This window comes from Furipterus horrens, unplaced genomic scaffold (genome assembly GCF_987537825.1).
Source record: "Furipterus horrens unplaced genomic scaffold, mFurHor1.1.pri manual_scaffold_4, whole genome shotgun sequence".
Classification (NCBI taxonomy): domain Eukaryota; kingdom Metazoa; phylum Chordata; class Mammalia; order Chiroptera; family Furipteridae; genus Furipterus; species Furipterus horrens.
Genome location: NW_028327174.1, coordinates 66,216,455 through 66,244,160, shown reverse-complemented (window position 1 = coordinate 66,244,160; position 27,706 = coordinate 66,216,455). Strand labels below are relative to the sequence as shown.

Below are 27,706 nucleotides of genomic sequence, written 5' to 3'. Positions count from 1 at the left end.
TTATGTGCTCAACTGGGGATCGAGCCAGTAACCTCAGCTTGACTGGGAATCGAACCCATGACCTTTCAGTCCACAGGACAACGCCCCAGCCAAATGAGCAACACATGTCAGGGCTATAATCCTACTTTTGTAAGTAGTTCAACTAAGAGAAATAAGTTAGCACAATCATTTGAATTGGTTGTCTACATACAGGGCAGGGCTTATTTCTTTTCTTCAGCTTCTTTGCACATGTAAAGCATGCCATAAGATGTCCTGTTTTGCCATGGACGATGCAACCATTTTTAGGTCGGCCTTGGCAAATCACACAAGGTTCAATGGCATTATTGGGAAAATTAGATTCTACAATCTCTTCTTTGTCTTGTGTTTCTTCCTTCTCAAACTCTTTGATATCTTCTTGGCTGCTATAAATGATGCTACTAGAAGTGGATGGCTGAGAAAAGTCCTCGCTTTCTTGGGATTGGGAGGCTTGTGCAGTTTTTTCATCATTTTCCTCAACACATGATTCTTGGGAATCATTCACTGTATTTTTTTTACAATCAGGGACATCAAAACCCTCCTGTACTTGTGTTGAGTTTTCCAGTTCAGTTTTCTCAGGCATGTTTCCTTTTTCTTTCCCTTTGTCTTCAGGAAGCCAGTTCTCACGAAGGGCCCAACATCTGTTGCAATGTGATGGAAGGGGAGGATTCATTTCATTGCATGAAGTACACTTCCAATAGTCCTTCAATGAAATAAAACAAGAGTAAATTTCTGTAACCCTGTAATAACTAGTCATATTAACACTAACAACTTTAATATGATGAAGGTAAAACATATCACACAGCTGAACTTTCAGCATTTCATGTTTTATATAAAGCATTCAACATGTAAAATATGAGATTTTAAGTACTTTTTTCCACCTAAATGCTTAACCAGGAATCTATGAAGTTATTGGTTGGAGGACAGATATACAGTTGGTTCAGTGAATTGAAGCATCTGCTATGTGATTGATCTTCTACTCTATAACGAGACTTGTACCAATTCCATTTCCTTAAAGGCTCAATCCTGTATACCGTGCCCAGAGTCCAATCAATCTAAATGAAACTACTTCTCAATTTGCTGCAAACCCCCGTAGAAGTACTCTAAAACTGGGGTTCAGCTGAGTGTTCCCTAACTCCACTCACAAAAGCAATACTAAAACATTCAACAATCAAGCCCTGGCTGCTGTGGCTCAGTGAACTGAGCATCAGCCTGCGAACCAAGTGTCACTGGTTTGATTCCCAATCAGGGCACATGCCTAGGTTGCACACCAAGTCCCCAGTTGGGGGCACATAAGAGGCAACCACACATTGATGTTTCTCTCCCTCTCTTTCTCCTTTCCCCTCTCTCTAAAAACAAATAAAATAAAAAAACAAAAATGGTGCGGTCATCATGACAATGTTTAAAAAAAAAAAAAGCATTCAACAATTACTGCCAGCTAAAATGGGTCATCCTTGTTACTATTCAAAATGTATGCCCCTTACTTGTCTGTCTGTTCTTTCCTGTATTCTCAACTCTGTAACTGCTCATTGATTTTAACTTATCCCAACTTCATTTCCTAACCTTTCCACCATGCAATTTGGATAAGAAACTCCCATCACATCCCCAGTCTCTTTACTGAACATACTCTTATCTCCTTGCCTTAACTGAAGAATGGTTCTTGCCTGCGGATGCTGAGTATGTAACACTTACCATAAGAGGTCCTGCCTATCTTGCCATGAATAATGTAACCATTTTCAAACTGCCCAAGAAATGACATAAGGCTATAGCAAGGATGGAAAATGTTCATTCTCCCACAATGGTTCTTTCAAGTTTTTGAGGTAGGTCTGTAATAACTGATAAAACCAAATACAAAGGTCTTGTAATATCAAGGGTTGGGGGTGCTTGAAAAAGCTGAAAATTTTGCAAGATCTATGTCTGAAATATTTCACTCAACTTGACATCAAATGAGTCTAGTTATTTGAATTATTTTCTAACAGAGCAAAAAAAGTTTTCAAAAATTTTACAATTTTGCTTCCAGCCCTTGCAGCTGATCAGCCTGGACATAAATTCCTCCCACAAACATGCCAACAGCAATCAAGGCTCAACTATAAGAGGAGGGTGTACAAAGCCCATATGGGAGTGCACCTGGAGCGCCCAGCTCAGGTGAACTGGGAGACTATGCAACTGGACCCTACTGGACACCTACTACATTAGGCCACTCTACACCCTCAGGAGACATAGCAGCTCTACCTAGTACACAGAAACACAGGGAGGCTACCAAAATGAGGAGACACAGAAACATGGCCCAAATGAAAGAACAGAACAAAACGCCAGAAAAAGAGCTAAACAAAATGGAGACAAGATATCTACTAGGTGCAGAGTTCAAAACATTGGCTGTAAGTATGCTCAATGAACTTAGTAAGAACTTCAATAGCATAAAAAAGGACCAATCAGAAATGAAGGATACACTAATTGAAATGAAGAATAACTTACAGGGAATCAACAGCAAAGTAGATGAAGCCAAGTATCAAATCAGTGATTTGGAATATAAGGAAGCAAATATATATATCAGAGGAGCAAGAAAAAACACAAAAAATGAGGATAGTGTAAGACACCTCTGGGAGAACTTCAAGTATACCAACATTTGCATCATGGGGGTGCTGGGAGGAGGAGGGAGAGCAAGTAATTGAAAACCTACTTGAAAAAAGAATAAGAGATAACTTCCCTACTTTGGTGAAGGAAATAAACAAACAAGTCCAGGAAGTGCAGAGTCCCAAACAAGAAGAACCCAAAGAAGCCCACACCAAGACACGTCAGAATTAAAGTGCCAAAGGTTAAACACAAAGAGAGTATCTTAAAAACAGCAAGAGAAAAGCAGTTAGTTACCTATAAGGGAGCCTCCATAACACTATCAACCGATTCCTCAACAGAAAGTTTGCAGGCCCAGATGAGATTGGCAAGAAATATTAAAAGTGATAAAAAGCAAGAAACTACAACCAAGAATACTCTACCCAGAAAGCTATCACTTAGAATTGAGGACAGCTAAAGAGCTTCCCGGATGAAAAAAAAGCTAAACAGGTTCATCACCACCAAACCAATATTGTATGAAATGTTAAAGGATCTTTGTTAAGAAGAAGAAGAAAAAGATAAAATGTGAGCTACCTGGCCGGGTAGCTCATTTGGTTGGAGCATTATCTTGGTGTGCCAGGGTTGTAGGTTCAATCCCTGGTCGGGGCACATGCAGGAGTCAACCAGTGAATGCATCAATGGGTGGAACAACAGGTCAATGTCTGTCTGTCTCTCGCCCCCTCCCCCTTTCTCACACTCTCTCTCTAAAATCAATATATATAAAATAATGAATAAAATGAAAACAAATGCCTACCTAAGATTATATATATATATATATAGAGAGAGAGAGAGAGAGAGAGACAGAGAGAGAGATCTGAGTCTGTTTCTGTTTTGCTTGCTTATTTTGTTTTATATATATATGGAGAGAGAAAGAGAGAGAGAAAGAGGGAGAGAACATTTTGATGGTTACCAGAGAGAGTATAGGTGAAAAGGTGAAGAGATTAAGAAATACAAATTGGCTGCTGCAGAATAATCATGGGGATGTAAAGTACAGCATAGGGAATATATACTCAATAATATACTCAATAATAGTCTACTATGTATGCTATCAGATGGGTACAAGATCTATCAGGATGATCACCTAGTAAGTTATGTAATGTCTAATCACTGGGGTGTATACCTGAAACTAATATAATAATGTATGTCAACTGTAATTAAAAAATAAGAATAAATTTTTTTAATTTTAATTTTAATTTTTTTTAATTTTACAATTTCACTTTTGCATCTGGATGATTGTTTCCAACTTTTATATTTCCTATTCAAATATAAAAGGCAACATTAATAAAAATTAAAGCAAATATTCAGTTAATAAAACTTCCAATACCTCAGGAAGCCAGTGAAGCATATGCTTAAGCCCTGATTTCTTTAATGGCACCTTCTACCACATTCTAATACGGATAATATGAAAATGTATTGGCAAAAGGTTAGCAAAATGGCCCTGACTGGTGTGGTTCAGTTGGTTGAGCGTCATCCTGCAAACCAGAAGGTCGCGGGTTTGATTCCCAGTCAGGTGACATGCCTGGGTTGCAGGTTCAATCCCCTGGTCAAGGTACGTGCAGAAGGCAACCAATTGGTATTTCTCTCTCACATCAATGTTTCTCTCCCTCTCTTTCTCCCTTCCTCCCCCTCTTAAAAAAAAATATTGGCAAAATGTTGGTAACTATTAGAGGTTAGTGATAAGTACATTGGTGGTACTTTATATGCTGTACATACTGGAAATTTTTCATAATAATGTTCTTTAAAAGTTCAAATTCCAGCTCAAAAAACTAAAAAATGTAGCATTAGATCCCAACACAACAAATCAAAGAACAAAAATGCTTTAAATCAGGAGTCTCCAACCTCCGGGCCGCAGACCGGTACTGATCCAGGTCTGTTAGGAACCAGGACACACAACAGGAGGTGAGCTTGAATGTAATGTGCTTGGAATCATCCCAAAACCATCCCTGCCCCTCCCAGCCTGTGGAAAAATTGTCTTCCACAAAACTGGTCCCTGGTGCCAAAAAGGCTGCAGACCACTGTTTTAAATCATTAAAATTTTAAAGACTTTTAACTTTATAAAAATTATCTCATGTCAGGAAATAGACTAGAAAATTCTAATCCTGACTTCAATGTTATTTTTTGACACCTTAAAAATAGATGTATACATACTTACAGCTAAGGAAATTTCAGGATCGTCTTCAAATGAATCTGTATCACTCTCCCCTGCCTGATACACAGTAACTTGATATACCTAATAAAATAAATCCATTATTTTTTTCAACCAGGAAGGCTTTTTAGCGGTAAGTCCTAAACAAATAGTATGTATGGCTATATATAAGAAATTCTGAGACAAAGGTCAAATGGAAATGGGTGAGTGTAGAGAGAGAAATGGAAATCAGTGAAATCCTGACAGGATGTTAAAATGAATAAAGAAATTCAGTACAAGCAGCTTACTTTTTAAACATGGAGGTATTAACTAACAATGTATCAGCCAGAAATGTAGGCAACAAATTTAGAGACACTATGTGACTTTATGTACCTATATGCCTACTTTACTTTTGTAAAAAGTAAATTAATATTAACAGAGGGGAACTGAATTAAGTGTTTTGTAAAACCAGCAGACTATTATAACAATGCTCATTAAGGCCTATTTATTTGTTGGCATATTTATATATATATAAATAAGACAAGGAACTACAAAGCCTCAAGTTCAAATAAAAACATTCCAGTTTGAACAAATCAAGCTGAAGTATTTCAAGTAAAATCTGAATGCATTATTTGAATCTTATCAATCAACAATTATGAAAAATATTTTAAAACTTTTAGAATATAATTAGAGGAAAAAAACTACCTCATCATCTTCATCTGAGAGGTCTTGTCCTTCTTCACTAAGGTTATAATCTTCTGAGTTTAATGACTCAACTTCAAATTCTACACTGAAGCGATCTGAAACTGAATCTTGATCCAACCAATCACCTGATTGTTCACTTACACCAGCATCAAGATCCTAAAATCAGGAAAAAAGTAACATACATTATTTGTTGGCCTCTGTAACAGCTTCCTAAATTACATCCTGTGTTCCTAATTCTTCCTCAGTTCCATCTTGCACACTGACAATATATTAAGATACTGAGTCATTACTATTCAATACATTATTTTCCCTGTTCTAAACCTCGTTACATTAAGGAAAAAGACCAAATCCACTTGATATTTGAGGTACAATACAGTTTGACTATATTAACATTTCCAACTTATCTCCAACAAGACATTCCCTCCCCCTCAAAACTATTAACTACGTCAGATCTACATTGTTTCCTAAACCAAACATGGAACTTCAACTTCCATTTTCTCTAACTGCAATAATGAGTTTTTTACCTACTCACCCATTCTTGCCAAAGTGTCTGTCAAATCATAACTAAAAGAGCTCCCTGAATCATTTATTATCTTTATTACTTATATATGATTCATTATATTTCCCCATATGAATTATGCAAAACATAATTATGCAGACTTGTTTCTTTTCTGAATTATACACACTTTAAGAGTTAAGACCATGTCTTAATCATCTTTGTATCTTCAGATTGGTAGACTGTTAATAGTTGTACAAAGCAGTAATTATGAGATTTATGTTTTATAATGAACTTTGAGAATTTCTTTGGAAGAGGTTTCAGAAATAATTTTTTGAAAACTATTTCAAAAAATTTTCAGAAAAAATATTGTGTGTCTGCTCATGTGATTCATCATTTTAGGTCTCTAATTAATAGCATAAGAACCTCTTTTCTGCGGTAGACCTGAGTGGTTACTGTAGAAATGGGCAAGTTTATGAAACCCAGGAAGGTGGCACTGGTCCTGCCAGATGCTACTCTAGATGCAAAATGGTCAACATAATGAACACTAATGACAGCAACTCAGATCGCCCCATAGCCATGCTCCTGGTGGCTGGAATTGACCGCTATCCCCACAAAATGACAGCTGCCACAGGTGAAAAGAAAACTACCAAGAAGTCAAAGACCTAGTCTTTTGCGAAAGTTTATAACTACAATCACCTCATGCCCACAGGTACTCTGTGAATATCCCTTTGGACAAAACTGTCATCAATGACGATGTTTTTAGAGACCCTGCTCTGAAACATGAAGCCTTATGGGAGGCCTACATCAAGTCCAAAGAGAGGTACAAGACCAGCAAGAACAAATGGGAAGCTGTGGTTTTAGATATTTTTTTGTTTCGGTCATTAGAAACTTTTTAAAAAAAGTATAAGAACCTAATAAAATCTTCAGTCATAGTGTTTGTGTCAGTGGGGAAGGGTACATACTGCAAAGCAGAAGGCTACAACTGACAAAGTCCGTTAAATCTAAGAATCAGGATACATACATTCTTATTCTAAATTTGCTACTAAATAGCTATTAAACCTTGGACATATTTAACCTATAAAGGCCACAGCTACTTCATCTATGAAAGGAGTTTGAATTAAATAATTTCTAATACATTTCCACCATTTTTAAAAACAAAGTATATAATTTTAAAACTACTAAAGTCAAAATAGTTTTTGTTTTTGTTTTGTTTTTTACAGTGAGGTTAAGGAAGCAGTGGTAAAAGCGGCATTCATCAAGCTGCAGTTCTAATTCCTGACAAGGGTTCTATTAACAATCAGGTTAAATTTCGTAGTCAAGCTACAACACTTTTAATAAAGTAACCTAACAAACTGGATATTTCAATTTACTAGTCTTTAGTACACTAAGTTTAGAATAAGGCAGTAAATCACAAGAAAAATTAGATCTCAGAAAGCATCCTCTTTGGCAAGGGTCAGCAAACTGGCCCACCACCCATCTATTTTTATAAATAAGGCTTTATGATCGCAACGATGCCTATTTGCTTACCTGTCATCTATGGCTGCTTTTGCCTTAGAGCAGTTAAGAGTTGTATAGTTGCAACAGAGATGATATGGCCTACAAAGCCCCAAATAATTAGTACCTCGCTGTTCACAGAAAGTTTGCCCACCCCGGTTCTAAGGTATATGAAGAAAGCAGTATTAAAAGTGCCAGCTCATGTTCAAAAAAGAATGACCCAGAAACTTCAAATATTTAAAGTTTAAAAAGCGTCAGACAGGCTTATCTGGAAAGATCTTAAATTTTTAAGTCAGAAATCCCTGGTTTTAACCTGAATTTCAATTGTGACAGTTATTTGTTATGAGATCATAAGTTACTCAAGTCTTAGTTTTCCCATCTATAAATGAAGTTTGAGGCTGCTGAGATGATAAAAAAATCATGTAAACTGCCTGGTACAGAGTCTAGAATATGTAGCCTTGGTTCCACAAATTTATTAAACTGAAAAGAAAAGATGAAAGGAAAACATATTTTCCTTTAGTTCCATTTACAACTTGGTGAATGACGACACCAAATGATGACTGAAACGTTCTTATACGAAGCAATTTTTTTTTTTAATTTCCCTACCAAAAGCTTTCACAACTAGGGACTTCGCCTAAAAAGCAAGATTTCTAATAGAGAGGGATTTTTAAGATAGGAGTAACAAAGAAAAAAAAGAAGAAGAAGAATTCCCTGTACAGGAGGGCTTTGATAACAAGGCGGTGGTTCCAGGAGAAAAACAAGAACAAGGACTTTAAATATAATTTAGCTATAATTCTAAAAAAGTTTTTGAATTTTTTTAATGGGAGATTGTAAGGAATAAAATTATCCAAACATGATGTTTGTATACATCAGGTTTTCTTTCATTAGATTTTCAGATCACACATATTTACTTTTAAGAACCTGTTTTTTTTTTTGTTTTTTTTTTTCACCGCATTCACTACATGCTTTAATTATCTGTTAAACTGTTGGTGTTCTACCTCCCCATGAGGGCAGGGACCTCATCTACCTTGACTACTACTATATTCCCGTGTCAAACAGAACCTGGCATAGAAGACACAAATATCTACTGAATCAACTTGCTCTCCCCATGCCATCTAGTGGCCTACATAAGTAACAGCTCTAGTAAATACTAACTGGAGAGTTCATATCAGTATCCATAAAATCACTGCTTTGGAAGAGAAAAACAAAGATAATGCAAGCAGCAAGAATACACACAAAGAATAGGATTACTATCACAATTGGTTCAGTCTCTTACATCTAGAGAACTAAAAAATGATCCCTCAGATCCAGAATAATGACCATGAGGGCACTCCCATATCATAAATAAATGTTCTAATTTTAATAACATTTTAAAGACCAATACTTAATGACAAGAAAAAAAAATTCCATTTGTCAAGTAACCTTGTTAGCAAAAACTTCTCTACAAAACTTCTTAAGACTAATACTATTCCTGGCTAATACTTTCAGTTTTTATCAATCAAAAGTGCTGATATTTGTCACCCATGCAAAAATATAACATATTTCACAGCATTAGTAAACAGACCTTCCTGATATCTAGGCCTACATACGGCAAATATGAGGCTCAGACTCTGCCAACTTATCTGCTGATACCTATAGTAAAAAAAATATTTTTAGGCCCTGGCTGGTATGGCTCAGTGTATCAAGCACTGGCCTCTGACCCAAAGGATTGCCAGTTCAATTCCCAGTCAGGGCACATGCTTGGGTTGCAGACCAGGTCCCCAGTTGGGGTCACACGAAAGGCAACCACAGATGGATGTTTCTCTCCCTTTCTCCCTCCCTTCCCCTCTCTTCAAAAATAAATAAAATATTTTTAAAATGTTTTTATTCTAAATGTCAAGACAAATTTGCTTTAAAATCCTAAAATATCTAACTGAATCAAATTTTCATTTTTGTTCTCTTATTTAAAAAACAAAAAACAAAAACTTCTGCATTCTTAGACTATACTTCAATTTATTTGAATTTACTACTAGTGCAGTGGCCCACAAAATTCTCCAAAATGCCTCTGCCCTCTGGATCTAATCCCCAAAACAGGCAGGAAGGATTATTGCTGTCATTATGGAAAGAAGAATAAAAATAGGAGGAGAAATTTCTCTGCTGGGTTAGTGCCCCGTGGAGGCCAAGCTGGCACAGGGGGAGGGGCTTCATACGGCATGCACAGTAGGAACTTAGGTGGTGGCTAAAAGAGCCAGAGCCTAGTCTGGGAATTGGATTGGACTGGATAAGGGACATAGAACCCTGAAGACCTAGGGAATGGACTGGTTAGGGAGAGGAGCCAACACAAGCAGTGAAAGATTGAAAAACTGGTTAGTTTGAAAGGGGAGCTGGGACTTCCCAAGCCTGAGATAATATAATCCAAGCTTAACAAAGATCTCTCTCTCTGTCCAATACACACTTGCCCCATTTGGTCACACGTTCTCTCTCCATAGTAGCCATGCAGACACCAAGTGCAGGCCCCAAAAGCAAGCCCAGGCACAGCAACACAACAGCAGCTGAAGCACAACCATGACCAGACTAGCTAGCTGGATGGGAACAGAGGCTATACTGGACTGAATAATGGCACAGAATTTTTGGACACTGGCCTTTGTTCTGAGCCTGATGAAGACAAGGTTGGACTTTTTCCATAGCAGGACAGACAGAAATGAGACATCGGTAACCTGAGCACAGCCATTTATTTAAACCCCAATAAACTTTAACATTAAACCTCAAAAAAAGAAAAATCTCCAATATATAAAGTGACATTAATAACTATTAATATTGGTACTAATTTTACCAACACACCCCAATGCAACTCCACTATCTTACACCATTCTCACCAAACCTAGGTTAGGGTGGGGAAGATCTACATTAGTTTATTTGAAAAAAAACTTACCAGCAACCAACAGGGGCTTCTGGTCAAAACGGAGGCATAGGTAGACACAGTTCGCCTCCCTGAGCAACCACAAGAAGAATCACAACTAATCTCAAAACAAAAAACACTCAGAACTGCTAGAAAATCAAATTGTATTGAAGTCTGACAACCAAGGATTTAAAGAAGCCATATTCATCCAGATGGGGGGGGTGGGGGTGGCGGAGAGGATGAGGTGTGGCAGCAGTGAGGTGGTGGTGGTGGAATGGGTGGTCCCACATTCATGTGCAGTGGATAAAAATCAGGAGAGATACCTGAGGAGCAAGCAATCCCAGCCCCAGGCAAGACTGCGTAGCCCAAGGTTCCAGCGCTAGAAAGAGAATGGCTCATAACTTCAGCCTATAAAAACCAGTCGGGGTTAGGGTGGCAGAAGAACCTACTGGATTTTCAGGAAACTTCGCTTAAAGGGCTTGCATGGTCTTAAAATGTATACAAACCCACCCACTTTGGGATTCAACACCAGGATAACAGCTACAAGGGCGCCAATTGCATACAGGAAGTGGGTAAAGTGACTGGAAACAGGGCAAGTGCCAGGCATACCCCCAGAAGTCAGGCACTGGCACTGTCCCCCCTCTCCAACTCCTTCCCCAACAGAGCACAGTGAAGCAGTAAAGGGCGTTGACTCACCCTGGCAAATACTTAAGTCTCTGCCCAATACACTTAATAGGTGCACTAATTCAGAGCGTCAAAGCAGCTCTACCTAATACATAGAAACAAACACAGGGAGGCTGCCAAATTGAGGAGGCAAAGAAATATGGCCCAAATGAAAGAACAGAACAAAACCCAATAAAAAGAACTAAATGAAATGGAGATAACCAACCTATCAGATGCAGAGTTCAAAACACTGGTGATCAGAATGCTCAAAGAACTCATTTAGCACAGCAACAACATAAAAGAAGAAATGAAGGTTACACTAAGTGAAATAAAGAAAAACCTACAGAGAACCAATAGTGAAGGGAAGGAAGCCAGATTCAGATCAACAATTTGGAACCTAAGAAAGAAATAAGCATTCAGCCAGAACAGCATGAAGAAACAAGAATTAAAAAAAAAAAAAGAAAAGAAAAAGAACTGTGTAAGAAGACTCTGGATATCTCTAAAAGTGCTAACATTGAATCATAAGGATGCCAAAAGAAGAACAGGAAGAGCAAGAAATTGAAAACTTACTTGAAAAAATAATGCAAGAAAACCTCCCTAATTTGGCAAAGGCAATAGACATACAAATCCAGGAAACACAGAGTCCCAAACAAGTTGGACCCAAAGAGGACCACACCAAGACACATCATAATTAAAATGCCGAAGGTGAAAGATAAAGAGAGAACCATAAAAGCAGCAAGAGAAAGGTTACATACAATGGACCTCCCATAAGACTATCAGCTGATTTCTTAAAAGAAACTTTGTAGGCAAGAAAGACTGACAAGAATTATATAAAGCAAGGACCTCCAACCAATATTACTCTATCCAGCAAAGCTATCATTTAGAATGAAAGGGCAGATAAAGTGCTTCCCAGACAAGCAAAAGCTAAAGCTAAAGCTAAAGGAGTTCATCATCACCAAGCCTTTATTATATGAAATGTTAAAGGGACACATTTAAGAAAAAGTAGAAAATCAAAACAATGAACAGTAAAATGGCAACAAACTCATAACTATCAACAAATGAATATACAAAAAAAAAAAAAAAATCTAAGCAAACAATTAGAACAGGAACACAACCATAGATATGGAGATCATATGAAGGGTTGCCAGTGGGAAGAGGGAGGGTGAGAAAGGGGGGAAAGGTGCAGGGATCAAGAAGCATAACTGATAGGTACAATATAAACAGGGGGACATTAAAAACAGTATAGGAAATAGAGAAGCCAAATAATTTACATGCACAACCTATGGACATGAACTAAGGGGGGTGGGACTGCTGGAGGGAAGGGGGTACCAGGTGGAGGGGGGCAGAGGGGGAAAATTGGAACTGTAATAGCATAATCAATAAAATACAATTAAAGAAAAATTTACCAGAAGCATTTGATATCTTGCTCCCTCTCATGTCACCAGTTTGACTTAAATAAACTCACGTAAAAATATTTTTTAAAAGATTAGAAAAAATTATTTTATCACTGTGTATAGCAGCAATCACGTATCATAGATGTGCATTCTATCTGAATGCCTATTAGACTTAAAAAATAAGTCTTGTTAAAATAAGTCATGCTTTATGTAAACGAGAAGATTACCGAATTTGATGGAGTTCCTGCTGACTCACTGCTACTGCTTCTTTCACAACGTATCTCCCTTATTACACACAGAGCAAGACTTTCATCAAAGGAGAAGGAAATACTATCAGATTTGTGGCGCTTCCTCTGACGTTCACCAAGTAATTCATCTGAGTTTTCTTCTGGATATGTAAGGAAAAACAAGTTAATTAAATTGCTACACAGATTTAGTTAGAAACTGAGCTGTCATGAGTAGTTACTTGTACTAAAATTTAGATCCAAAGAACTTAAACTGTTTCAAAAGTCAACACTTTCTCATTGGCTTTGTCCAGAGTAATAGCAGAATACTATTTTAAAGCCTTTAAGCTTCTTTCAGAACATCATCTCCATTAAGTCACAATTTAATCTACCCACAGCTTGTATTAAACAAACAATCTAGGATTTCTGTCACAAATCGACCCTTAAGATACAAAATTTTTTCTCTGAAAAAAGAAAACAAAATTGTTTTATATACGTAGAAGGTACATCTGGAACTCACTTTGGCATAAGTTATAAATATAAATTGATTTTGTTCCCCCCAAATAACTAACGTTTTGTTGCAGTCCCAAGTATTTAATAAGACAGTCCCTGCCCTTATTACTCTCATGTACAAGATTCTAGGGTAGGTTTTCTTATTCTATTTCATTGTCTTTTACCTGATTCATATAGTTTTAATGACTTTTGATTAGACAACAGATTCCTCCCCCACTAACTTCTCTGCAAAAATGCTCAGCTATTTTCTTTATCTCACCTTTATTTCTAAAACGCTATTTACCGTTTTAAAACTCATTGATGTTTTATCACTTATTAGAAACAAGTAAACATTTTAACTGCTAAGGTGACTAATGAGTAAAATAGTTTATATCTGTGTCCTGTTATCTTGAATAGAGAGCTGGATAACTACAAAATCCAGGGGCACAGTAAACCGTGCCTGCTGTAGTTAGTCAACCAGAAAAATGTTGCTAAGAAAGCAATTCTTAAACCAAATAAATCACATAAAAATTAAAAATGAAACTCAAACATTCATTCATCTAAACCAAAAAAGCACAACAATTTCATTAACAGGTGCACTAACTGTACTAATTTCATTAGAAAATGAACACTAAAGGGCTGTCTGAAAATGACAACTAAATATTCATATATACCTGTCTCACTGATTGTTCTCCTTCTAGATGAGGTAGATGGTCTAGAAACCAAATCTGAGGATGAAGGTTTCTCTTCCTGCAGCTCCTGCACAGAGTCCTAAGCATTAAAGAGAAAAAAGACCCACAAACTTAACTGCTAACACTAGAAAGTTAATTCCCAATTTTAATAACCTTCCCAATTTTCAAGAATCACACTAGAATAAGTTAATTTCAAGATTACCTTTTGATCACTCCCACCTTCGAGGGGACACCTGTTTTCACTCCCAGATGTGCCTGAATCTGATGTTCCTGATAGAAAATAAAAACAAAGAAGCACAAACTAAGAAAGGGATACTCAATATAGTCCAGGACAAACTGCTTACACAATTTAACCTTTCAACAAACATTAAACATGCGTCCCAAGTGCCATCCCCGTGCTAGATTCTGGAGCTGTAAGAAAGATAATTCAATTTTAAGACAGAAATGCATAAAAATAATTATAAAGTATAATAAACACAATAGAAGTATAAAGTAAATCAGTGGTGAAGAAGAGCAATGATTATTTGGTAGGGACAGGGCAGCGTCTGAGGAACAAGGAATCAGGAAAGGTTTCATTGAAGATGTAGAAGTAGGACTAGGAAAAGCCGTTCCAGACCGAGGGAACACCGTGTTAAACAAAACATCCACTATCAGTGCTGCAGCAGGGAATTACAGGGGCACATTACTGGAACATAAGCAGGACCACAGAGGATCCTGTGTGTCTTACTGGACAGCACGAGGATGTGAACAGCAAGGAGCACTCAACTCAGGCAGGCAATCCCACTTCAATGCATTCTTTCCAGATGTTCCTTTGGAATCTTCCCTACAGCACTGCTGCAACCACACCCCATTAAAAAGATTTACTCCAAGAGATAAAACTGACCTGCTAGTGTACAAGCAAGTTATTTTATCCAGAGAGGAATAAGGAACTCCTTACTAAATGGATTTTTTAAGTACGGGAGTGATAAATCATTCCCACAAAAGAGAACAAAAAGGGAGCAGAGGCAGAAAAAACATTAGTAACTGCAATAATACAAATAAGAAGTATTAAAACCTTAACTAAGGGATGGAAAAAGATCAATTTCAGAGAAATTGAAAAGGTGAAAACTAGGGAGACTGATATACAAGGCAAGGGAAAAAGGAGCTACAGATTCCAAGATTCTACCCAAAACAGAAACCGCAGAAGACTTACATATTTGGAGAGTAGGTGAGTTTAGTTTTTAATTGGATACGTAGACATAGAACTCAAAAAGTCAAAGTTTCAGATACAGAAATTACCAAAGATCATAATCAAATGCGCTTTACTGCTCCCTCCAAGACATTTCCACCTTACAAGGAAGTCAAGCCTGAGCATTAACTATTTGAAATTTTATACATTATCATAATAGTTTATTTCTTCTATTACAAATAAGGTATTACATTTATTTTAAGTTGTACATATACAAAGGTTGTATTTGTTTTAATGTAATAGTACTACAAAACAGATGTAATAAAAAGGAAACACTAGGCGTGACAAGGTTTAGAACACAATGAGTTCTGAAGTTAATGCTACTAAACTGAAACAAAACAAACTCAGAATGGAAAAAAAACATAATAATCTGCAAGTAACCATCTCATTCATATAATTTTCCTAGTAATTGACCAAGGTTTATTTTTTTTGTTCTTTTCAAAATTCTACCAAGGTTTATTTAAATGAACACATCAGAGATAATACTTCAGAAAACTAAAAATACTACTACAAATACTACAGTTGTTTATCTACCTTCATTTGATTTCATAAAGAGCTTTGTAAAACACTAAAGTCACCAGACTAATAATCACCTCTATTCCGGGATAAGATAGACAGTGATGCCCTTTTCTGGATCTTAAATCCTAACTTTGGAAGAATAAATATTCAACACATTTACTAAACACCACATTAATAAAACACGGTACTGTGTGTGTGTGATGCAAAATGCAGATGTAAAGAGGATATAGGAGAGAGAAATATAAATAATTATAACAAAGCAATATAACAAAATTTAAAAACAGAATAGTGGAAGCAAAAAGGAGTAGTCAGTTCATTCTGGGAAGTAAACAAGCTTCTAAGGATAGTTCTTAACTGACTTTCCAGGATGGGCTATAAGAAATCTGTAGCTCCTAGTATCACTCAAACGCAGACTTTGCACATCTCTTCCCAAGTCTGTATGTTTGTAGCCTGAAAATGGCCATGGTGAAAGTATTTATACCATGGAAATCAGCAACTACTACAAATAAGGCCTTTTCCCCTGGAGAGTGGGCTGTTAAACATTTACCACTATACACGTATATCTTTCTGGAATGAGAACCCAGTGCTTTTGTCAGATTGTTAAAGGGATAAGTGACCCCAAAATAACCAAATAGAACAAGTCTAAAGGCAGGAAAGTAAAATGCCCCTTACTTTAACAAATTGGTAAACAAAGCTTTGTCTTTTGTAAAAGTCAAAAAACAAAAACAAAAAACACCCATCCTTTCAAATGGTCATACCTTTCAAATACCCAAACCTTTCAATACATTTCAGGTTTGATTATATCTCTATTAAACAGGAGCTTTTGAAACAACCTACCTTTCAAAACAAATTCTAACCCTAATATCCCAAGGCTTAAACTGATGAAACAGGACATCTAAGCTTACATATGGTAAATGTGCATTAGAACCTTAGTATTATGTTTAGTTCATATGTATTTCTTCCTGTTAAATTTATATTAAAAGTAAACATATAAATAAAGCAACTTTTAAAGAGAATCACAAATGTAAAATGAATGTACATACATAAAATGTCCTTAAAATATTTTTATGGTATATGTCTATGGTTATCAAAAATTAACTTACCCTGCTGATTGACTACTACCAAGTTTCTGTAGATCATTGTATATATTTTCCTTGTAGGGAGAAAAAAAGAAGAAATGTACATTTTAAAATAAAAGTGTATTAAACTGGACTTAACCAGAGTTTTAAATGCATTATCATATGAATTTGTGCACACAAACTAAATTTTTTTAAACCGAATTTTAAATCACTGCTTTCAAATTATATCAATCATCTAAATCTTTAAAGAGCACGATAATTAGTTGTATAACGATTATATATAGCTACTTTTTACAATCACTAAGGTCTCTCTAGCTGAAGATTTTACATCTCTTTCCTAAAATATGCCTTGTTTGGACTTTACCAAAAAACCCCAGAGAATGGATATGAATGCAGAAGGCAGGTTAATATATGTACTTATATTCAAACAGAAATTTTTAAGCTCTGTGCTTAGAAATAGGCTACCTAAAAAAATAGTGTTATAGAAAACCCACTACAAGAACTTGATTATTATTTTGACTTTCATTAACCTTGGACTAGTCATCTAGTGGATTTTCTATCTTGATCTTAAAATTATTATTAAAGATAAAGCAGTATTTATTCATTTCATAAATACAGACTGAGAACCTACTATGTACCAATCTCTGTTCTAGAAACTCGGGAAAAAGAATACAACCAAATCTCTGCTCTCAGAGAACTTATATCCTAATAGGAAGACAATTCACTTTTTGCACTGTTCATTGATATCATAGTATGTTTTTTAACTGATGATTTCAGAGAATGTTTACTGGTCACAAGTTATCATTTCTAATTCTCAAGGTTAAGGGGAAAGTTACAAACCCAATCATTTCTTTTTACCTTTGGGACTTATGATACAGCTTCATAAACTCACAAAAATCACTATTCCTATTCATATCCTTTTCTCCCTAGTGTGTAACCTCTCAACATATAAAAATTCAAGTCAAAGACAATGTTAATATCATAAATTACATCTCAAAACATTATCAGAAAACTCAATACTCAAAATGGTGCAAAATCACTGGTAGTTATTTTATTTTTATTTATTGATTTTAGAGAGAGGACAAAGGAGGGGGAAAAAGAGGGAAAAGTGGGAGAGAAAGGGAAAGAGGAAGAGGGAAAGTAAGAGAAGAAAGAGATTAAGAGAAAAAAACATCGACTTGTTCCACTTATTTAAGTATTCATTGGTTGATTCTTGTATGTGCCCTGACTGGGGATCAAACCCACAACCCTGGCATATCGGGACAATGCTCTAACCAACTGAGCTACCCAGCCAGGGCTAGTTACTCCTTAAATTTATAAAATTAAAGCTTGTAGCCCAAGGTCAAGCATAAAATAATATAAATAAATATTAAACAGAAGTGGTTGTCATTGGAAAAGATGCTTACATGTTAAATTAAGAAGCAGAATGAGTCCTGGCCAGTGTAGCTCAGTTGGTTGGAGCACTGTCCGTAACCAAAAGGCTGCGGGTTCAATTCTGTGTCAGAGCACATACCCAGATTGTAGGTTTGATCCCTGGTCTGGACAAATGAGGAAGGCAACCAATCAATGCTTAATCAATGTTTCTTTCTCACATTGATGTTTTTCTCTCTCTCCCTTCCTCTCTTTCTAGAAGCAATGAAAAAATGTCCTCAGGTGAGAATAAAAAAAATTTTTTTAAATAAAGATATAAAAAAAAGCAGGACAAAATTAAATATATTATGTTCACGACTAGGTCAAAACACCCATCTGCACATAATATAAAACTGAGAGGTAAAAAGAACTTTAAATGACAAACTATAGTCATTTATCCTTGTTCTTAGTTTTGTATGCTTTCTTAATGTTTAATAATAAATTTGTATTAAGCTTATATTAATGAATTTGTTTTAAAGTTATAGATGTCTCATTTCATTACCATCCTTTTAGCTTTATTACTATTGAGCATTAAATACCAGTAGAATCTAGTTAATTCTTTCAAGTGAAAAGTATTCACCCTATTTATTAAGAAATACAGTACATGCTGCCCTGGCTGGTGTGGCTCAGTGGATTGAGCGCCGGCCTGTGAACCAAAGGGTCGCCAGGTAGATTCCCAGTAAGGGCATATGCCTAGGTTGCCCAGCTGGGGGCGCATGAGAGGCAACCACATATTGATGTTTCCCTCCCTTACCCTCTAAATAAGTAAATAAATAAATAAATAAATAAAATCTAAAAGAAAGAAAGAAACACATGCATGCTAAGGACCCATACAGACTGTGATAAACTAAATGGGACAAGGATTTCAAATGTAAGGTATAAATGACCAAAAAGTCTTCAGTTCACAGAATAATTCCAGAAAAGTCCTCAGTTCCCAATAGAATAATTCTCAAAATGTTACATAAATTAAATTCAGCTGATTAAGTACCATAATGATATACAAGAAAAGGATTTCCAAAGTAACTAAAGCTCAAATCTAAGCCTTCATCACAAAACTGAATAAAGATTTTTGGAAGTGACTGCAATATTTTTTAATATTCAGTAACTATAACTAATATGTGAATACTTTCTATGTGCCAAACATTAATGCTTTTTATAGTCTTTTCATGACCTCTGTATGAAATATTTATATTATTTCTACTTTACAAAAGGGGGAAACTAAGGTTTAGAGTGGATTGAGTCAATTTACATAGTCATACAGCTAACAAATGACTGAGCTAGGTCTGAAACCCAGGTTTTTAAGATTTTAGAACTCAGATTCTCAAACAATATGCTGTATTGCTAAGAAATTAAATTTTAGCATCTTTTATATGTAACAATTTTTCTTTGACCAAAGGGAATGAGGGTGGTGGTGAGCTGAAAGGTTTCCTCAGCTCACTTTTTATAATGGACTAAAGTGAAGACTTTACCTGTGTTCTTTCACAGAGAAACTTGGCACTCCAAACAAATCCCCTAGAAGATCATTTGAACAATACACAATATGCTGTTGCTTCTCATCATATAACCTTTTATTCATAATATACTGGCCAAGATAAAATATAACCTGAAATAGAAATATGATTTCTGAGCATTAAAGAAAATTAAATGTTAATTTCAAACACATTCAATATTATTTATCTGAAGAGGTTTAAACAACCAGCAACAACATTCATAACCATCTAGAATAACAACCCTTTAAAAGCTGCTTTTAAATCTTTTCCTTTTAATTTGATGGAAGCAGAGACATAGCTTCTGATTTAGTTAAAATGTATTTTTTCAGAACTTAACCCTGCCCAGATACTTAGATACTACACCTTAGGAATGGAAAAGGCAGCAAAATGCTAGTAAGACACTAATTATCTCATTAACTCTTAGTTCAACTTACCTCTTTCATAGTGTAAGTATCTTTTTGTGCACCAACAGATTTTAACAACTTCAAAAGCAAAGGCTTTGGTCTAACCTATAAAAAAAGAGTTGCTATTATACTTCCAAAATTATCACAGAACTATAAGCCCCATTGCAAACATGTCCATAACCTCAATAAAGGTAGCAGACACTAGATTTAACAATCTCACAAGGTTATACTTCAAGAACGTAAGTTATAATGTTTTCACTAAATATAACAGACTATATAAACTGAATACCATAGACTGCCTAGGGAGTTTGGAAAAAAAAAAATGCTGGGACCTAATTATTATGCAAACAGACATCTCAAGTATTACCACCAGTTGCCATCAAAAACAGTGTCCATGCCAATGCACTGAAAATTATTTTTTCCTCCAGTTATTTGTTATTTGCTTACTACCTTACACACTCAGACAGAAATAGAATACTCCAATGAGCTCACTGTAAATTAAATTACAAAATCCAGGAAAAATAAATAAAGCTTTAGTGTGGTGCCTTTTAGCAATCTTTTCCCTCTACAGGTTAGGTTCCTGAAGGATGGACAATTTAAATAACCAAACCAAGGTGACAAGATAATTAAGAGCAGATCCAAGACTGCAATTGATGTTCCTCAATTACAAGCCACCATTTTCTTCCTACTATATCATGCTGCCTCTTAGTTGGTCTCCATTTTAATTATTTATTTGACAAACATGTACTGATCTTCTACCATGCACCACACAGTGACAGGTATTGCTAAAAAGAGAAAAACATATGACCTGTATTCCAAGTGCCAGCCAACTAGACTGAAGGGGACCAAAGATCTGCTACCCTGAAGCTGCTTTTTGGGATACTGATTTTAAGCTCTTTACTAAGAAACAAAAGACTCAAAGAACTTTTGACCCTCCCCCCCTTTCCTACCCAAGAGATTCAGACAGAAAAACCTGCTTCAGGAAGGAGATCATAGGATGTTGCCTCAGCGTAATTTGAATGAACTATGGTAAATAAGAGGGTTTCAGGCAGGGACCTGATAGCTAGATGTTCCATATCTCATTGTTTCTGAGTTGCCTAGCAAGAATTTTCCTTCAAAGTAAAGTGTGTTCTACTCTTCCTCCACTACCTGTACACTGCCCATTCTCACTTCTGAAAACTAATATCCCATTCCCCTCTTTTCCCCTATATCCAATGTTGCCTCAGTGTTTGGAATTATCATGCTTATGGGACTTCCCAATGCCCATGCATTAAAACTTTGATTTTCTCCTGTTTATCTGTCTATTAATTTATTAGGCGAGCCAGAAGAACTTAGAAAGTAGGAGGAAAAGTATTAATATATTTTTTAGTCCCACACTATTACAATCTTTTGGTGAGCTAGCAAGTTATCAGTAGCAATCAAATTATGTATATAGTTTAAGACCCCTGAGTTCTCCTATAAAAATCGTTCTTAGAGAAATATTCAAACAACATGTTAGGATACTTGTACAAAGCAGCATTATTTGTAATAACAATAACGGCAATTAAAACTTAGTAAAGGCATAAATTTTTTACAAGATACATGTTATGAAATACTATGTGACCATTAAAAACAATTCTGTAGCTCTGGCTGGTATGGCTCAGTGGATTGAGCACCGGCCTGCGAACAGACAGGTTGTTGGTTCGAGTCCCAGTCAAGGCACATGCCTGAGTTGCCTCTTATGGGCCCCCGGGTGATATATGTTTCTCTCCCTCTTTCTCCATTCCTTCCCCGCTCTCTAAAACTAAATAAATAAAACCTTTAAAATAAATTTTTTAATAAAAAAAATTCTGTAATTTTATTTGGCATAGATGTACCTCTAGTTTTACTAAAACAGGACAACAACACTAAAATTCACATGTGTATATACATATGGATATATATATTTAAAAATCTAACGGACATGGTCAAAAGACTAGAATTTTTCAGTTTTTACTTTCTACATTTCTCTAATGCATAAACTCTACAAGCATGAATTAATTAGGAACCATTTAAAAAGTTAAATACTAACAAGTCAAAACAGAAAAAACTGTCACACACAATAAACTTCAGCATCCATGCTTCAGAATGTAATGGAACTCACTTTTAAATCCAGTGTGGTAAAGCTAAGAAAATACTGTTTCTGACAGTTAACTTTGCCTGCACACGGTTATACCTGAGTAGCAGAATTTAAGCTATGTACATACAATTTCACCTAAAGAGTCACGCTATGATAGGGCAGGTGGGGAGGTCTCCACGGAATTTAGTTGATTACCTCATAAATATATATTTTTTAAGTTACGCTTTGAGACAAAATACCAACCAGAGTCTCTTGTTCCGAAGCTGAAATCTGTGAGGTGCTTACAGCACCATCAGTAGACACAGACATACTGGTATTGCACATTTGTCTAAGAATAGAGAAAAAAATAAAACACGATAAAAACTTAAAACAGTATCTTTAAATAATATCGCGTTTACTAAAACTAAAGCCATTAGCAAGAGAGTCCTTACCTGGATCACTAGTGAATGAGTGCTGTACTACTGAGACCACAGTGAATGCAGCTGGCAAAAGTCATAGTTTAAATACCCCAGCTGGAGACAAGTCAGGGCTTAGCTCCTTTTCTGCAGACTCAGAACGTGTCCGAACTTGACCAGCCCAAGAGGAAAAGCTGAGTCAACCTGCCCAGAGAACCAGCCCAATCTCGCCCACACTGGGCGCCCGCTTCAGAATGGCTACAAAACAGGCACCTGTCATTATTCCAGCCCCCGGCTTGTAGGCGGCAGGGGGCACCGCAGCATCCCCCGCACACGTGACCTTTACTGAGACGCCCGCACAACCCTCGCCCGCGGGGAGCGTGGGCCTGAAACCTTGGCGACAAGCTCGCCTCCTTTCAACAAAACCTCCACAAACCCTTGTGTTCTCCACCTCTCCGCACGAAATGATACAGAATGAGTGCAGGCAAGAGGCTGGAAACGACAGAGAGCTGGGAAACCCACGTCACAGCGCCAACCCAAAACTGCCCACACGCTTCCCGGCCGAAACCTTCTCACCAAACACGATATTCCGCGCATGGAGTGCGGTGGCGGTTCCCCCAAGTCTGCCTAGTTCCTTTCACGGATGCGTGGCAGCCCTCCACCCAAGGTTTCCGCGACTATTCTACTCGCGGGCCCAGGCTACTGGAGCCTTTGAACTTACTATGTCCGGAGAAGGAGGCTCCTGACGTAGGAAGCAGCAGGACCTCGGTCAGAGGGTTTAGAACCACCCCTCAAGCTCGGCTTCTTGCTCCATTTTCCTTCTAGAAACACAGGCCCGCACATGCCCAAAGAAAAACCCAGCAGGACAAGGGGCACCCAAATAGCGACCCCTACCCGCCAGAGGGGACCGCGCCGGAAGTGGCGGCCTATCCGGGCCTCTGTGTGCGCGCACGTCAGGGACCCATCGCCTCCGCCTCCGCCTCCGCCAACTGCGGCAGGACGCAGGGCCAGGCCGCCTCCGCGAAACGGGCGGCTTGGGATCTTGGTGCGTGGGCTCTGGGCCCGAGACCGCGGCGGGAAGGGGATGGGTGCTTGGCGCGCAGACCAACTCGCTCCATCTGCAACTTCCCCCTGGAGGCTTGGCCCTGCCCACTGCCGCCTGGTTTGGCCTGGGACGCTAGGGACTTCTTTTTCCGTTGAGCTATTTTTTTATATTTCTTGTGTTTACACCTCCCAACCGCTGTAGAAACAGCAGACAAATGCGTATCTAAGTGCCGCTACCAAAAAAAGAAACCAAAAGTAACAGCTGTGCGATATATTTAGGCCACGCCGCCGGCCGCTGGAGTTTTATACAAATGAGTTTATTTCGAGACTTTTTTTTTTAAGTACGAGTAAAAATAAAACAATATAGGCTTGTACGCGGATACATACAAATATTCTAGTTACAGAAATAGAAGACTTCTGGCATAAGAGCGGTTACTCTTCACTTTATGCTTCTAGAATGTTTGGTTTGGTTCCTATAATGTACGCATTTATTCGTTTTATATAAATGAGTTGGCTCAACCTAGAAAGCTCAGTCATTGGCAAAGACCAGCGACTTCTTTGGCCAGAAGCAAGTAGGTCCTCATGAACAAGGGTTGTTTTATATCTTTCTTTTCTTCCATATTCTAGCCTACTAAGAAGGAATATTTCTTAAACATATTGGTCACAATTGACATTATTCAAGGATGATTTGGTTTGGCTTTTAAAAACTAATAAAAATAAAACAAACATACAAAGAACAAATTGATGGTCCCCAGATTGGGGAGAGCTGGAAAAGGGTGAAAAGGATTAATACAAATTACCAATTATAAAAATAGTCACAGGGATATAAAGTACAGCATATGGAATGTAGTCAATGATATAATAACTGTATGGTGTCAGATGGGTATTAAACTTACCAGGTGATCACTTTGTAAGTTATAATATAAATTCCTAATCACTGTGTTATACACCTGAAACTAAAATAATATTGTATTCAACTGTAATTGAAAAATAAAAGTTATTTTTAAAACTTGTATTAAAAAATTAGTCCTGACTGGTGTGGCTCAGTGGATTGAGTACTGGCCAGTGAACAAAAAGGTTGTGGGTTCAATCCCCAGTCAGGGCACATGCCTGGGTTGGGGGTCAGATCCCTGGTTGGAGGCGTGTGAGAGGCAGTTGAGCAATGTTCTTCTCCTGCATAAAGTTTTTTTCCCTTGCTCCCTTCTCTCTCTGTAAATAAATAAAATCTTTTCTTAAATAATATATTTTTTTGTTTGTTTGTTTTATTTTTAGAGAGAGGGGAAAGGAGAAAGAGAGGGAGAGAAATATCACTGTGTGGTTGCCTCTCACTTGCACCCCCAACTGGGGACCTGACGTGCAACCTAGTCATGTGCCCTAACTGGAAATCGAACCAGTGACACTTGGCTTGCAGGCCGACACTCAATCCACTGAGCCAAAGCAACCAGAGCTATAAATAAAATCTTTTAAAATTTTAAAATTCTCACCTTTACCACAACAAATATAATGTTTCTGGTTGTGAGAGCATGTGCTTGACACAGGATAAAAGAAAATTACAAGAGATGAAGAAAACTAAGCATAAAAATATAAAAGCTGGCATTTGTTAATGCCAAGGAAAGGAACAGGTATGTGCTGTAAGAGTTCAAAGATAGAATTGCTTAGCAAATACCCAGGTAATTCACAAAAGCCTCAAAGGATCAGAGTATTTTGTGCCTAAAAGATGGTAAGACTTAGAGGATAATATTCCAGCATAAGAAGTCCAGCCCTGGCTGGTGTGGCTCAGTAGATTGAGTGCCGGCCTATGAACCAAAAGGTTGCCAGTTCAATTACCATTCAGGGCACATGCCTGGGTTGCAGGCCAAGTCCCATTTGGGGGTGCTTGAGAGGCAATCACACATTGATGTTTCTCTCCCTCCCTCTGCTCCCTCTAAAAATAAATAAAATTAAAAAAAATAATAATAAAGTCCAGAAGTGAAATGTAAAGAGTTGTTTGTGAAACAACAAATCAATCTGACTTACAAAAGTCAAGAAAAATGTTTTGACCCTTGCCAGGTAGCTCATTTGGTTATAGCACTGACCCCGCTATGCCAAGGTTGTGGGTTCAATCCCTGGTCAGGGCACATACAAGAATCAACCAATGGGACTTCCGGCCAAGATGGAGGCATAGACAGACATGCTGCATCTCCCTCCACAACTAAGAAGGAATACAACTACCTCAAAACTAGAGACAAGCAGAAGTTCCAGAAAACCGAGCTGCATGGAAGTTCAACAAACAAAGATATAAAGAAGAAATAACCATCCAGACGGATAGGAGGGACGGAGACAGGGCAGAGAGGATGCACTGTGGTGACAGCAGCAGCTGAGGCAGTGGCAGAACAGCAGAAAGTGCAGTCGCACATTTTAAAAGGTGGGAGGGACAGCTGGGGTACGCTCCCAGCACCAGACCAGACCACACAGCTCACGGTCCCAGCGCCAAGGAAAATAAAGCCTCGTTGCTTTATTACTCTATCCAGCAAAGCTGCCATTTAGAAAGGAAGGGCAGATAAAGTGCTTCCCAGACAAGATAAAGCTAAAGGAGCTCATCATCACCAAGCTATTATTATATGAAATGTCAAAAGGACTTACTTAAGAAAAAGAAGATCAAAATTATGAAAATTAAATTGACAACAAACTCATAACTATCAACAACTGAATCTAATAAATAAAAACAAAATCCAACTAAGCAAACCAGAATAGGAACAGAATCCTAAGTATGGGAATCATTTGGAGGGTTATCATCTGGGAGGGGGAACAGAGAGAAATGGGGAAATGGTGCAGGGACTAAGAAGCATAATTGGTTGGTACATAATAGACAGGGGGAAGTTAAGAATAACATAGGAAAGGGTGAAGCCAAAGAACTTATATGCACAACCCATGGACATGAACTAACGGGGGTAGGATTGCTGAAGGAAAGGGGGGTACTGGGCAGAGGGGAGCAAAGGAGAAAAAAATTGGGACTACTGTAACAACATAATCAATATAATACATTTTTAAAAAAGAATCAACCAATGAATACATAAATAAGTGAAACAATATATCTCTCTCTCTCTCTCACAAAAAAAAGAAAGAAAAAACTTTTAAGATCTTGGAGGCTCCTTTAAATTTGAAGCAAGGCAATTGAGGCTTGGGCAGAAGAGGCAGTAGACAGACTAGGAAGATATAAAAAGATGCATTGCTTCAAGTTGTGTTTTTTAACAGGACCACCATGAACAGATTCAATCTCTGAATATGTGGCTAGCCTCCTCTGGACCAACTTTCCCTCTTCTCATGAGCCTAGTGTTTCAAAAATAACTCTGTTCACAGGAACAATTCTTGAGAGCAGAAACAAAGAGCAGAATTGATAGGATTAGTCCGTTTCTAGTGGAAATGCTATCAAATGTATTTAACTAATTGTTAATTTAAAAAGGGGAGCAAAGGGACTTAGACATTGAACTTAATAAACTGGGGAGCATATGCCTGTTTGCTCCACTAGGAAGCTACAGCTTCATATTCCAGGAAATTAATACTCTTCCCTTCCCCACTCCAGTACCAGATTGTCGGGGGGTGGGGGCGCAGGGGGAAGTGCTGGACCATAGAAGCCTGTCAGTCTAACTGAGGGGTGTAAATCCATCCAAAGCCCATGGAGCTTGGAAAATTGATTGATTGTTTTGAAAAAGCTTCTGGTCTCTTCCAAGACTGAAATATACAATCCTAGGGGAACAAAGAAATACTCTATTTCTCATGAACCTGCACTCACCCCATGTGCTCACATGTTATCTCTCCATGGACATGTGGCCTTAGCAGCTGCGTGGCTAGCAGCCACACAGACTCTGCTACCAGAGAAGGCAGCGACAAGCTACCTGAATGGCAACTGAGACCACTTGGCAGTGGCCTGCAGGCTCCAAAAGGTCTAAGCTCTCTTTCTTCTCTTTCTCACCCAATGATCCGCACTCACACGGTACACTTGCCTCTTTTCTCCATGGCCATGTGGACTCCACAGCAATGGACTGCAGCTGGAAACACAGCCTAATCTAGCCAGATGCTAGGCTGGCCTGCACTCCTGTACTCCCTACTGAGGACAAGATTGAACCTTTTCTTTGGAGAGATAGACAGAGATGGAGCATTGGGAAGTCAGGAGGGGAACTCCCTTAATTTTACATCATCAATAAAGTTTACGATGGAGTTCCACCCTCCCATGCAGGTGTCAGGAGATTCTTTTCCTCGCAATACCAT

The 27,706-nt window shown here is 37.6% G+C and overlaps 1 protein-coding gene and 1 pseudogene across 4 annotated transcripts; one reads left to right on the top strand and one right to left on the bottom strand.

The window, feature by feature from the left end:
* Window positions 1–23,496, bottom strand: MDM2 (MDM2 proto-oncogene). Of its 4 annotated transcripts, none has more exons than XM_090273585.1 (11): window positions 23,136–23,494; window positions 22,263–22,347; window positions 19,952–20,026; window positions 19,497–19,630; window positions 16,642–16,691; window positions 13,994–14,061; window positions 13,774–13,870; window positions 12,611–12,771; window positions 5,456–5,611; window positions 4,778–4,855; window positions 1–718 (listed from the first exon to the last, which is right to left on the bottom strand). In XM_090273585.1, exons 2-11 carry the CDS (start codon window positions 22,341–22,343, stop codon window positions 143–145), a joined length of 1,476 nt encoding a protein of 491 aa, XP_090129711.1. In that variant the 5' UTR covers window positions 22,344–22,347; window positions 23,136–23,494; the 3' UTR covers window positions 1–142. The 4 variants fall into 4 exon arrangements, with proteins under 4 accessions (XP_090129711.1, XP_090129712.1, XP_090129713.1 ...); XM_090273586.1 differs by lacking the exon at window positions 23,136–23,494 and adding an exon at window positions 22,451–22,665; XM_090273587.1 differs by lacking the exon at window positions 4,778–4,855 and having other exon boundaries at window positions 23,136–23,496.
* Window positions 6,384–6,850, top strand: LOC150012126 (large ribosomal subunit protein eL27 pseudogene; annotated as a pseudogene).
* Window positions 23,497–27,706: the final 4,210 nt, after the last annotated feature.

Bases quoted from the DNA above. Each gene is read 5' to 3' on its own strand.
- MDM2 (XM_090273585.1), bottom strand. From the start codon at position 22,343: ATGTGCAATACCAGTATGTCTGTGTCTACTGATGGTGCTGTAAGCACC. The intron at 12,772-13,773 runs GTATATATGAAT...TTACATATCCAG, and splicing joins GAGAACAATCAGTGAGACAG to AAGAAAACTCAGATGAATTA. The intron at 719-4,777 runs GTAAGTATGTAT...ATTTCATTGAAG, and splicing joins ATCCTGAAATTTCCTTAGCT to GACTATTGGAAGTGTACTTC.